This window comes from Galleria mellonella, unplaced genomic scaffold, assembly GCF_026898425.1.
Source record: "Galleria mellonella isolate WM207_F2 unplaced genomic scaffold, CSIRO_AGI_GalMel_v1 utg261, whole genome shotgun sequence".
Classification (NCBI taxonomy): Eukaryota; Metazoa; Arthropoda; class Insecta; order Lepidoptera; family Pyralidae; genus Galleria; species Galleria mellonella.
In genome coordinates, this window is record NW_026442057.1 from 440,492 (window position 1) to 454,020 (window position 13,529).

Here is a 13,529-nt window from a genome sequence, read left to right on the forward strand (position 1 = left end):
TTTTTATTATTTTTAACTTTGCACCTTGCACCTTTGGTCTATATATATTTTTTTTATTCTAATAATATCTAAATTTATTTCTATATTATAATGTATTGATGTTTAACATCTTAAATACGTTAATATGACTAAAGTATTTAATTTTATAAAATCTCTACTTATCTAGCTTAGTGTGTAAATAATTTATTTCACAACAATTAAAATTTTGTTCCTCATAAAACGCTAACGATTTTGATGAAGACAAAGTTGGAATGTGATCTACCATATCATTTGCAATAGATTATGTAATTAAAAATGATGCAGAAATGATATTGTGTGACATACGCAAAAGAAATAGAAGATTCGAGAATTTCATTTTTGAAGTCAATTGAAAATACAATAAAATTTATTTTAAAAAATCGCTCGAAATTGTAAGTTCATTTGGCACATGATCGTTCATCTCGATCGATAGGGTCTTACCCTTTCTAAAAGTAATAACTATAAAGGTGTATTTAGGAAAAGGAAAAGCATTATTAATTAATTTAATAAAAATAATGGAATTTAATTAATTTGCAGTTCTATTGATCCTGTGAAACTCGATGGGAGAAAGGCTCTATAATGTAAATATTATAAATGCATTAAAGAAGTTAATTACATTAAATTAACTGGTGATGTTCATTTAATGTAATCAATTTCTCAAAACCAGTTTCACTTCGTAACTACCTAAAATCTAATTTAACTACATTTGCCGCTGAGCCTGCCAAGTAGCCGGCACTCACCGCTTTTAACGTTCTGAGTTACGGTGAATGTCTTCCCCGTGTCCAGGGGCACTGTCCAGTTCACGGGATCCGGGGAGCGCATGTTCATTTGCTCCGGCGACTTGACTCGGGTCGGCTCCGGTGGTGATTTCACCACCGGTGAGTCGTCGAAGAAGTGGTCCTTAGCGACCGAAGCGCTGCGGTGCGACGGGATCTCGTCGTCTGTAAACCGGCGAAAGATTCGGTGATAGATTAGACTTAATTTGTTATTCAAAATAACTTTACACGATTATTAAAAAAGATGCGACTATTGTACTATATTTTATAGGACCATAAAATTTAAATATGCAGATATCTTAGTGATAGTGACTTTTTAAATTACTGCACAGTTACCACTTGGTGTAAAGTAAGAATTGTTTCTTGTAGATACGAAATTATATCGTGAATATTATAGAAAATATAATATTCTTCATAAATTGCTACTCTTATACGCTATATATCGTCTTGTACGCTAGAGACTACTATGATGTTGATCAGGTTTCTAATAGTTTACAAAATTTTATTGACATTATTATACCTACATTATCAAAAAGTATTTAAAAGTAAGTAATTACGGTAATGCCACATAATCTCAGTATGATTACTAGAGTCTATTGAATATGATGTGGGGATATTTTATACTACACATAATTTTCGTGAGTTTTTTAGAAATATCGCAACAGTATTGTGGATTTTATTATAAAACAAAAATATATTATAGACAATTTATATTTCTAAAACATTTATACATATATTATCAGATTATGTAGATATTACCTATTTACTTATAAGAACATCATATAAATCACTAATATCTAATTTTTAATGATGCATTATACATAGACCAGGTTCAGGACCGTTCCTTATGGCGGTCTATTGGGGACGCCTATGTCCAGCAGTGGACAGTTGACGGCTGAAATGATGATGACAATCACATATCTACCTGATACATCATTTCAATAAAAAAAAGCCCAAATTCTATATTACTGTTACTAGATAGATAGAAAGATATAATTTATTTGCATTACTGGTATTTCTTTTAAATATTTTTTTCTAATAATTCAATACATAATCGATAATTAATTAACACAATTCAAAGTTTCATATTTTCCATAGGTGAAATTTATATATTTTATACTTAATATTTATAATTTTATAATATTTATAACATTATATGTAGTATTGTTGCAAATAAATTGAATTGAAATTATTGAAGTAATTAACATTATTTTAATAAGGATCATAAAGATTTTTAGGTAAAATCTAAATTCATGCTACAAAAAAAAAAACCCTAAAATGTTAATAAACATATTCTTTGAATCAGAATGAAAACTAAGAACATAATAAATAGCATGCAACATAAAATATTATCTAAACTAATTCATAACACTTACAAATTTTATGAAGCTGAATTAGATTCGGATCCTATTAACTAATTAAAAAAACTTATTTCTAATTTGCAATGCTTCATATTTTTTATTACTCAATTATATGATATAAAAAAGAAAAGAGTTTGTATGTGTGAAAATATTATTAAGTACCATACAAACAAGTCAATTGTGGTAAATAATATTTAAATTACGCTTTTTTATATTATAGCAATATTATTTTAGGAATAAATATTGTGATTTTTGTAACTTATGAATATTTAAATAATTAAATTATGGGTATTTTCATAATTGTATAGTTAAATTTCTACACTAAACTATACAAGTATGAAAATTTATAACAGGATCACCAGTCTAAACAAGCTTTCTATAAAATCACATTTTATAGTTGCTTCATTAAACATTAAATTATTGTTGGACATCTTATGTTTTAATTAAGTAAAAATAACTAATTAAAATGTGATTTTGTAGGTTTATACATCTTGACTAATAACTAAATCTAACATTTAAACATATTACATATTTAAAGACAAGGAAAAACTCGTCTTTAATAATCTAGTGCATGGTTTTGTGAAGGTGTTACATCTGGAATAGTAATATTTACCTACCTAAGTGTACGTACGTAGGGTTTAATTATGAGTCATAAAAATCCTTTTTCATATTATATTTTCGTAATATAAAATTCTATTTAATTAATAGTAATTTAATATTTATTTATTTAGTATATTTTTATTACTGTTTACCATAATTTAATTATTATATGTTTCGGGGCGAACAGTAGGCGTCCTTAAAACTCAGAGTACCCATTTTGTGTAAACATGCTCATACCTTTATTGTGAAAGTTCTTAAATGCTTTATTGTCTTTTACAATTGTACTTAATAAGACAGAGACATCACTTGGGGATGCATATAGTTTTATTACTATTTTGTAATTTGACTAATAATATAATTTATTTGCTTAATACGATCTCAATAATTAATGTAAGAGGTCACCCCAAAGTTATTTCAATATGTTAAAAAATTACGAATTTATTTCTGAGATTCACAACTACGGTGGTCGAGTGCATTGTGATCGGACACGAGACAAAAACAACCACACGGAGTGAGTGTCGAAGCCATTCCCTTGCCTGGTTGGTGCCAATGCGCATCACGTGACTCTACGTTGCGTAGACGCACTGACCGGAACACGACATCCAATTGAAATCACAAAAATAAGCACACAAGAACACAACGAAAGCTCAATTCGAAACGAAAAAGAATTTGGAAGCAACGCGTCCGAATTCAAAAATCGAAGCGTCACAGATTAAAAAACATAAATAAAGCTTTTATTTTGGACAAAAGAACACAGAGCGTCGACGCAACTGTCACCTGTATCAGTACGCACCCAATTTAATTCCCACTTTTGAGACGCTCCGACTCCGCCGCCCCCTGCCGGGGGTTCCCGTGGCCCCGTTAGCACCTGCCCCCGGCCCCGCTGCCCCTGTTTTGCTCGGCGCCGACGGCGACCGCCCGCCCCGAGACGTCGACCTAACTCTACTACTAGTCGCTCTAATCAACGGCAAACCTACCGAAAAAATTTTGCTACTAAACAATTTTGGCTGGCGAGACATGGCTCTAAACGTTCAACAGGGATTTTATTTTAATAAATTAATACCAAGGAATTAGTGGTTCGAATCTTAATGTAAACCTGTTTCTCTGTTTCTTTGTTTGTTTGTTTAAAACATGATTTAATCATATATAACTAAAAATTGATAGGAAATTTGGCAAAGTGATAGTCTGAAATTAAAAAATAAGATTTGAACATACAAGATAACGTAGAAAACAAAATTATTCCATTTAGAAAATAGAGCAATGTTAACAAAAACAATTGTAAATAAATTAAAAAGGATAAAAAAATGTTGTACAAAAAAAATTAGATTAAATTCTAATGACTTGGAAATAGAGCCAATTCTCGTAATGAAGCCACATAGGAGAAGGTACATGCACCAATCGGGATTACGGCAAACAATGTCTTTAGCTAATTTTAATACATTATTGGACATAGAAGGACTATGGAACATAATTAACACAACCATATTGTAGTATTAGACACAAAACCACAGTTAATCTAATAGAGAAGGAGTATTTAGATAGAGAAAAAGTAAAACTACGCATGAACAAAAGAATGATATTTACTAATTAATTGATTATTAATGTAAATACATGTTAATGTAAATCATCGTTAATTAGTTATATAATTTACATTAATTTATTGAAAACTGTTATATTTTTTCTATTTAATTTAATATAAACAACATACAAATATTAAATTAGCCTGTTTATTTTATTGTAATATAAATTGCAAATTGAAAATGGAATCTTAGAAAATACAAAATTTTAAAATTATTAAAAAAATTTATAGTTATTCTAAATTTCATTGAATTAAATATTAATTAGTTTTTAATCAATTAATAATTAGTTCAATCAATTAATCAATCGACCAATCAATCAATATTACATTAAGAGATAATAAATTTATTAATAAGAATATTGAGTCTTTGTTTATTTATTTAATTAATTATTATGTGCATTAAAATGGTTACAGTTATAAATAAATTTTATTGTATAAAACATTTTACATATATTAGATGGATTGCTATGTTTTATCATCATTTGGCGTACAAATATTGCCCATGTCATCTCAAAGTTTGCTGTTAGCTACTACAGAAAAAACCAAAACCATTATTACCAACATTGGGCGCAAAATTTTTAAAGATTTTAGCCACAATAAAAACTAAAATCAACTCACCGGTAGGCTTCATAGGCCTAGGATGCGGCTCGTGTCCGTTCGGAATGTGCTTAAGAGTGTGCGCGGGCGCAGGCGCGGGGTCGGCCGAGCGCGGCCGGCGCCGCGGCGACCGGAACGCTGCGTTCTCGCCGGCCTTCGCCGCTGGAATCCACAAAGTATTATAACTTTAAGATGAAGGTAGTATTCGAGGATCGAAGCTTCATTGGAAAACATAATTGGTATGTTTGTGTCATTCAATGTTTCCTCAAAAATTGCAAGAAAATAAAAAATTTGTATGATTTATGATATTGCCTCGAGAACGGCGCGCGTTATCGCTACATCAGTCTGCGGCCACGGCTCGTGTAACCTGATCGAAATTGTATGTATGGAATTAATACGACATGATAAATGATTATTTTTTTACCTAAATGATCGTGTTCCTGTCTCTTAAAAACTATGTATAAATTTTAGCTAGTTTTCAGAAATAACAAGCTCTGAAAATAAAGAGTATGGGGGCATTGGATGGATATCATAAGCATGATAGTATATTTAGTGGTATTCATGTCTATAGGCGACAGCTGCTGCATTTCATCAGGTGGACTGTGGACTTGTGTGCCATTTTGATTAAATTAAACGTTTCCAAATTTTCAAATTCATATTAGAATAATTACAAATGGTTGCTTCGTGCTTTGAATAGCTTGTAAAACCGTCTTGTATGCTACGTTAGAGGCCCTTCGACGGAGATCTTAAAACTTTTGGCAATATCAATACGATACTAAATGAAAAAAGATTTAATTACCTTCCTGAGAAGCTCCCTCATCAAAGCTATGCCCTTGGAGCTTCTTTCTTTGTTTTTGAGGAGAAGTCTTATGGGGTGATCTCTCCAACGCTTTCGTTTCCTGAATCTTCGCATGGATGGATTGATGGGGCGCCGAGCGGAAAGACCTAAACTTCTTGGGCGAATGGTTTTTGGAGTCCTTCCCATCTTTCTCGTCCCGAGGTAGAGCTCTGAGGAAGAGATATGAAGAAGCTTAGTTACAAATTAAAATTTTATTTATTTTTTCATTTGAAATAAGTATCATGGTTTTTGTCAAACTGTTTAATAAATGTTCTCTATCCAATAATTGTATAGAAGGGATTGTTTTTAACAATACGTTCACTCATAGTTTTCTCTGTGTGATCTGAGAGCCTACCATGAAATGTTTTCCGAAATTTCGGATCCGAAAGTAACACAAATTTGATGTTAAAATTACACGATACATACCGTTTAAAAATATCAAAAATGCTAAAGTATCCTTTGGACTTTTATGGTAGGATTTATGACAAACGAAATGTTAAGTTCCATTTACGGCGTCGATTTCGGTATGAACAAAAACACGAAATTGAGTCCGAAAATTCGGAATTTCATTTCTTGGTAGACCCCTCGTTTCCAATAGTTTTTGAATTTACTAAATATTTAACTGTTTTTAAGTCTTTTGGATGCAAATAAGGGCAAAAGGGCAAAGCCTTTCCCATAAGGGGAGTTTTGCCAGTAGTTGCCACGCTTGGCAGGCGGGTTGGCAACCGCAGATAGGCTTTTAGAGATGTTTTAAGAGTGACGTCACTGCCCATCCCTTTGCCTTCCCTAAGTCGCCTCTTACGACACCCACGGGAGAGGGTTCCACCCATTCTATACTGAGATATATACGTAATAAAGAGATATATTTATGTCGTTTTAATTTGATACTTTACAATGATTAAATACAATTAGACCGCTGATACGCGGCTCTGTAGTTCAGCTCTGGACAGCCAGGATTGCTACTTGCACATCACTAACTGAACCCTGAAGTCCATTGTTAATTATACCTTCCTCGATTGATCATTCGTGTGTTGTGGAGGATAGAATTTGATTTACTAGAATTAAATATGTCTATCACAATGAGAAATTTGAAATAGACAATTAAGGTAAATGCGTAAGGTAAAGAAATTCGAATATTAAATTTTCTGGTATCATGTATACAGGCTTTGAAGTAACATTTGTAATAAGGTATTGGTACTATATATTTTCGCTTATGTTTGCGACATAAGTAAAACAGGAGATATCTTATGGCATAAACGTAATAAACAAAATAAAACACACTAAAAATTATATTATAGTGTAGAATATAAAGCAAAATATATATCTCTGAAATAATTACTGTTTCACTTTAAATTTAAATACTATGAGGCTGATGATTGTAACTAAGCTACATACTTTGCATGTATAAAATGGCTTCCTGTGCCATACAAGCCATTCTTTGCTTTGCATCAGCCTTTTATTGCTACTATTTTATGACATTAAAGCAGATTCAATGATCCGGCTCGAAGGACCAAACATCAGGAAACATCAGAAAAGTACTAGTTTTTATCAAATTTTCATTAAAATTGTTTCCCTGGTCCTTCGAGCCGGATTGTTGACCGTCTTAATATACCCGAGTGCATCACTTACTTGTGATTGGTGGAAGCGAGTGATAGGGCAGACAGCGAGGACCGACGGGACACCTGGTACCAGAGCTCGATTTGCTTATTGTAAAGCTGTGTGATGTGTTCTGGAGCCAGTTCGGTTCCCCAACCACGGTACTGTCGAATAATGGCAATTTTGAGAATGAACGAAGCATGATCATGAATGTGTACGACTGAGATTACAGGAATAAGACCGGATAACAATAAGGTCGCATAACAATTTAAAAGTAGATTGAACATGTTTTGTTGACTTGATAAGTAAGAAAATAAATTGAGAATTCAAACTTACGAATTTATCTGTAGTGTATATTAGAAATGAGGCATTCTCGGGTTAAAAAAATTGTATGACTTCTCGAATTTGCCACTTTGCATTTCCAGTCACTGCGATGAGATACAGGTTTCACAAGTAGAGTGATTTAATACACTTGTATCATCTAATTCACACCACCATACCTAGATCTCATTACAGTGGCTGGCCATTTAATATATATTAAATTAAATTTAGCTTCCCCCAGGGCTAGTTTTGTGGCTGCAGTTTAATGACAAAATTCATTATTGCCTCGTTCTATTAGCTTTAGTTTTGTAGTTATTCTAATTAAAGTTGAGTTGAATTGACCGCAGACCTTGTATTCGCCGGCGCGCTTGCGCAGGTCCAGCACCTCGCGGTACCAGGAGTCCCCTTGGGAGAGGCCCAGCGGTTGCAGGCCGGCTGCGCGCAGCGTGGTGGCGTCCTCCCCCGCGCCCCCTCCCGCCCCCGCCACCGCCCCCGTGGCCGCTACCCCGCCCGCCCCGGCGCCTACACTCTCCCCCGCGCCACCCTGTGTCTCCCCCAGCATCCTCTCGCTCGCCTCCTCATTCGTCTTCCCTTTCCCCCTGCATTTCGTAAATGTCCCTTTAGACGCCTCGTACACGTACTGAGAGAACGGTCTAAATTTCTTTTTGTACTCGCTTTTGTAACGTTTCCTATTATCTTTGGAACGATCCTCGCCGTTGGATATGAGGGCCGATAGCGCGCTACGGAACGTCGATTTTCTGCAAAATTCCATTTTAAGTCTTAGACGCTTGGAGTGTCTTTACGATGATGATGCGGCAAAAGAAAGAGCTCGCGCCGAGCCAGGTTAGTAAGGTAGACATGCTTCAAATAATTGTCAAGCTCGCAATGGTGAGGTTAGGATGTTGAGACGTAGAAGAGTCTAGGAACTAGACAGGCCGACCGACAGACAGTGCGGGCTCGCGCCCCGTGACTCGCTCAACTAATTTTAAAAAATAGTGTCAAGAAGTGTTGGGTGATACATCGACATACAATCTAACAAAAATCTGTATGAACGTTCACATCGACAAGTGCAGGACACATTGATATTTGAAAAAAGTATCTATTAGCGGACATTCCGAACTAGTCTTGGCTAAGTCTACTCGGCCTACACACCGCCACCGTGAGGACAGATGGAAGCAAATATCAAAAACGAAATTTAGACTTTGTTCTGCTCTAGTATGTCATTGAGATTTAAATCGAGGCAGAACATGTGCATGAAAGAAACTGTAAACTTTTTTTATTTATCGTCAAAAGCGGCCAGCACGCCGACCCTGTACAGCAATGAATCATTCATAGAAAAATAACACTTTTTTTTTTAAGAATTGTATAGTTTTTATGTAATTTAAATATATTTTGAAATAAGATATTGTAGACATAATAATATATTGATACCAACAAACAAGATCGCAACAGGTATGTATTCAAAATGTTTTGAGTATCTTCAAATTTGTCTACATTTGTCAACATTGCAGATCGGTTGTCATGATCTAGAAGTATGTTGCTTCGTTAACATATTAATGAGCTCTGAAGTGACATTTTAATTGAGCGTACACTTAGAAACTCCTTTCAAAGTTGAGCATCTCGAGCGAGTAATTTCAAGGATATGTTTATTAATTACTACATATTTCATGTATGATTCGTTCCTGAACTTTTAATTGGATTTGGAAGATGTTCTTTTAGAGTTTCCTTCATGATCGGGTTAGTACACAAAGCTAGACATAGAAAAATTGAAAGCTATTAGCAGTAACTTTATTCAAAAAATTCTATCCAAATTTCAATATGTAATCTTCGACCTGAAAAGTTTACGGAATCCAAAACATCATTGTTAGTAACTGAAGTTTTATTTATAAATAAAAAAAATATTTTTTTAATGATTAGATATATACTAATATCTATATATGACAGTCCGGAATTTGACGGATTTGTATTTATGGTTAAACAATACCGTATAACGTCAGATTAAATGATTTTATATCAGTTATAATAGTATGTAACATCAGTTAATGTTATTCAGTTTTAAAAGTGTGACGTGAATGTCGATTGGGTATATTTTGGACCCCAATACCATGGTGTTAATGACATTATTTGCAAAAAAGCCGCTGCTCTTAGCTGAAGCGAAGCGTGACTAAACGTAGATAGATAACGCTTCATAGTGTATACTGTGATAAATTATAGACTGTTTCTAAATATTTGTAACGATATACCGATTATAAAGTTAATTTTGTGTGAAGAAGATAAAAAACAAATGCATGCTTATACAAAGAAAGTTGTAAAAGATAAATATATGAAACAATCTATAATAAATTGTTTAACTAGAAGATAAAATATGAGAAGCATTATATGATAATTATGATGAAGCTGAAGCTGTATTATGTTCAGAAACTGTTTACAATAGTAATAATAATATAATAAGTGATATTAAATAAAAATAAAGTGTCTAAGTAAATAGATTCTGAACGAAAATCAAGTAATAAATCGATATAATGTCTACTTCAAACGGCGAATAGGGTCTTATAATTTTGACTGTACGTAAACGTTTAAGGAGTACTTTATTTATGATGTTATCAAGTGGTCACATTACAGTATTGGATTGACAATAAAACTGTTTATTACATATAAAATTTTATATTTAAAGACTTATAGATTTTATTAATTGTTCCTTGGTTTACATAGATAAAGAAAATAGTAGCAAATATGGCGGGCACGTCCATTAATTACGTTTATTTTTTTTATTTTTAACCCTTCTCAGCGTGATTTGGTGAGTTTTAAAATTTACCTGTGATTTTAAATAATTTATTTATTTTATGTGTTGATGTATTTCGTTTCGTTGTAATTTTTTTTTATTACACTGAGGTGTGTGACAAGCATACAGCCCTTCTGATGATAAACTGGGTTACCATCATTCCACAATTTGAATGTAACAATAGATATATATATATATATATATATATATATATATATATATATATATATATATATATATATATATATATATATATATATATATATATATATATATATATATATATATATATATATATATATATATTATAACTCCCCTTTTTAAAAATGAGATTTGTCGAATTTTTGTTACAACTCTCCCTCCCCCCCCCCCCCCCATTTTAAGTTTACGTAATCAATGGACGACACCAAATTTATTTTTAAGAACCTTCATTACAAAACTGTCTGAAGTGTGGCAACATTGGAGTTATCTGTCAGTTTCCAAAAACAGTTGAAAATTTTTCGATAATCCTGATTGATATATGAAAAGTGCTATGATACCGAACTGAAATGTTAATCATGAAATTGAATGCTTATTAAATTATCAAAGAATTGTTGAAAAGTTTTTGACAAGACAGTATTTGTAGATTAATAAACCGAAATGTTTATTTTATTTATTTATTTATTTTACACTTTATTTGCACCAAGTAAAAAAATAATAATAAATACAGTAAATTTGATTTGATTTAATTTAAAATTACAAATAAAATAGAGAGTAAAGTAAATAAAGTAAATAGGCGCACGACTTTTAAAGATAGATTTAGATGCAATTAACTATATTAATAACTTGTTAGTCCTCTAACAAACTACTTTCTGAATAATAAATTAGAAACATTGAAAATTTTCCAATTATTTGTGAATATTGACAGATAATTCCGACGTTGCGTCACTTCGGTAAGTTTAAATGTCAACTTTATTAATTTTTTTTAATAAAAATACAAAAGGGATAACAATCGAATCCAGTAGTCCAATTTTAGATGGACAAGACTAGTGAAATAGACAAATCGATAGGCACGTTTACGTGTAAAACGTGTGCGACCCACCTTTGGACTCCCGGCTTCTGGCCGTTCCACAGGTAGTCCTCGATGTACCTCTTGTGACCGTCGTCGTGATCACCATCCACGTGGTTCATCAATGGCTCCGCTTCCACTGACCCTGGAAATGTTGTACACTATACCATATACTATTACCATAATCTTAGAATTTTTTTATTTATTTATTTATACATTTATATTAATAATAATAACTTTATTACATAATTATGATTGTAAAAAACTCTGCACTGGAAACTTTAGTAAACGTAATTCATTCGTATATGTATAATACACGAATAAGCCAGAAAGCGAAGTAAAAAGTTTTGTGAACCCACTACTCACATACGACCCAAAAAAATCAGTTATGTTCATTTCTTATATATATAATATTAATTAATTACTATATAAAGTAAATGTAATTAGTTGATGATTTGAAAATCATTAGAATGATTCGAATAAATTACTCAGTCGAATAGTTATAATTAGTAATCGGATTAGTAAAGTCGTGCATCACTACGTTAAACGAATTTTTCGAAGCATTGATTTTTTTCAATAGACTGCGACCCCGCTTCAATAACAAACACGCCCCCCCCCCCCCCCTCCAAGGATCGTTATTTTCCCATTGAGAACCGATGTTTTAATTGAAAGACATAATACGCAATTAAAAATACATTCCTAGTAACCATGTGCAGGGGGGAAGGGATAGTTAGTAATGGAGACTAAGGGCCCTATTGCTAGCAATATACCCAACCAGGTCGACCTCCCCGTGGTCCCAACTGGAAACTGTCGTGCTGAACTCCAAGTGTATTCATCACGATGGGCTAACTGACCTGCCTTTTTTATTCTCATCTTATATCCCTCACTGGTGCCCCGCTAGCGTATACTGTTAGCGCGGGGTTGCCATTCTATTATCATCCATTAAAAAAAAAGTGACCCTGTACAACGTATCTACATATCGTTAAGCAACGTGATACAGTTGACAATATGAGGGTGTTTTCGTATTTCAAACAAAGGCTGCAACACAGCCCGCCACACAAAAGCCCTTTCCACTTGCCGACTTAGCACGCAGAGACAAAATCCCTTTCACTGCATGCAGCATACGAAAATCATAGACAAAAATAGAGTCACTTTTGTCTCGTCGGAAACTAGGCGGGAAAATCTCTATGGATTTAATTCTGGCGCTTGGTGAATCTCATCCATTCAGAATGAAACTACGTATTAATACTACGAAAATAATATCAAACTTTATTGTTTTGGGCTCTTTTCGAGTATAACAATTGTACGTTGTAAACAAAGCGTACTGGGTTAATCTATAGATTAAAAAAATATTGTTTTATCTATGGTACAGCTATAATTCTATAATCTGTGTACGAATATTAATCAAGCCGAATATTAATCGATTTTTATTTAGCTATAAACTAGCTACGATAGCGACTTCGTTTGTCTAATCAGAATAAATAGTTGCTTATATTATTCTGCATCCCAAATGCCATATGTATTAGAGATGGGTAATCTATAGCAATATATATATATATATATATATATATATATATATATATATTTATATATATTGCAGTTACAATATCTGTATATTGGCGTAATAACGAATATATTAAATCTCGGTTATCCAATATATAATATCGAAATAAAGAAGCTGATCGTAATGTACACAGATATCCAATTGGTGTAGGACATATTGAAATAGGTGATTATCTTTTTACCGCCACCATTGTTCAGAGGAACCAGAGGGAGACTTTGTACAAAAGTCGTTTGCTTGGGTACCTCTGCCCTATTCGTGTTTTAACCGTGAAGCAGTTGTTTGCATGGCTGTGTTTCGGTTTGAAGGGTGGGATATGGCGTGAATTTACTGGGTACAGAGGAATAGCAACGCCCATGCGTTGCTATTCCTGAGGACGTTGATGTTGATGTTGGGTATCATGGGCGTAACAGTATACTCTGTTTTGTCCATGATACTGCTCATGTCTATAG

The 13,529-nt window shown here is 33.1% G+C and overlaps 1 protein-coding gene across 7 annotated transcripts in view; it reads right to left on the minus strand.

Moving 5' to 3' along the window:
* The window catches only part of LOC113521064 (uncharacterized), a 79,460-nt gene that overhangs the window by 7,454 nt on the left and 58,477 nt on the right, over positions 1-13,529 (minus strand). For 4 of the 7 annotated variants that reach the window (XM_052894996.1, XM_052894998.1, XM_052894995.1 and 1 more), the window contains 7 exons: positions 11,550-11,661; positions 8,036-8,444; positions 7,399-7,529; positions 5,731-5,939; positions 4,953-5,093; positions 3,549-3,728; positions 759-959 (listed from right to left, as the gene is read on the minus strand). In XM_052894996.1, the coding sequence (XP_052750956.1) occupies positions 759-959; positions 3,549-3,728; positions 4,953-5,093; positions 5,731-5,939; positions 7,399-7,529; positions 8,036-8,444; positions 11,550-11,661 (1,383 nt within the window). The remainder of the gene's footprint in view (positions 1-758; positions 960-3,548; positions 3,729-4,952; positions 5,094-5,730; positions 5,940-7,398; positions 7,530-8,035; positions 8,445-11,549; positions 11,662-13,529) is intronic. The other 3 variants (XM_052895000.1, XM_052895001.1, XM_052895002.1) reach the window with 3 other exon arrangements.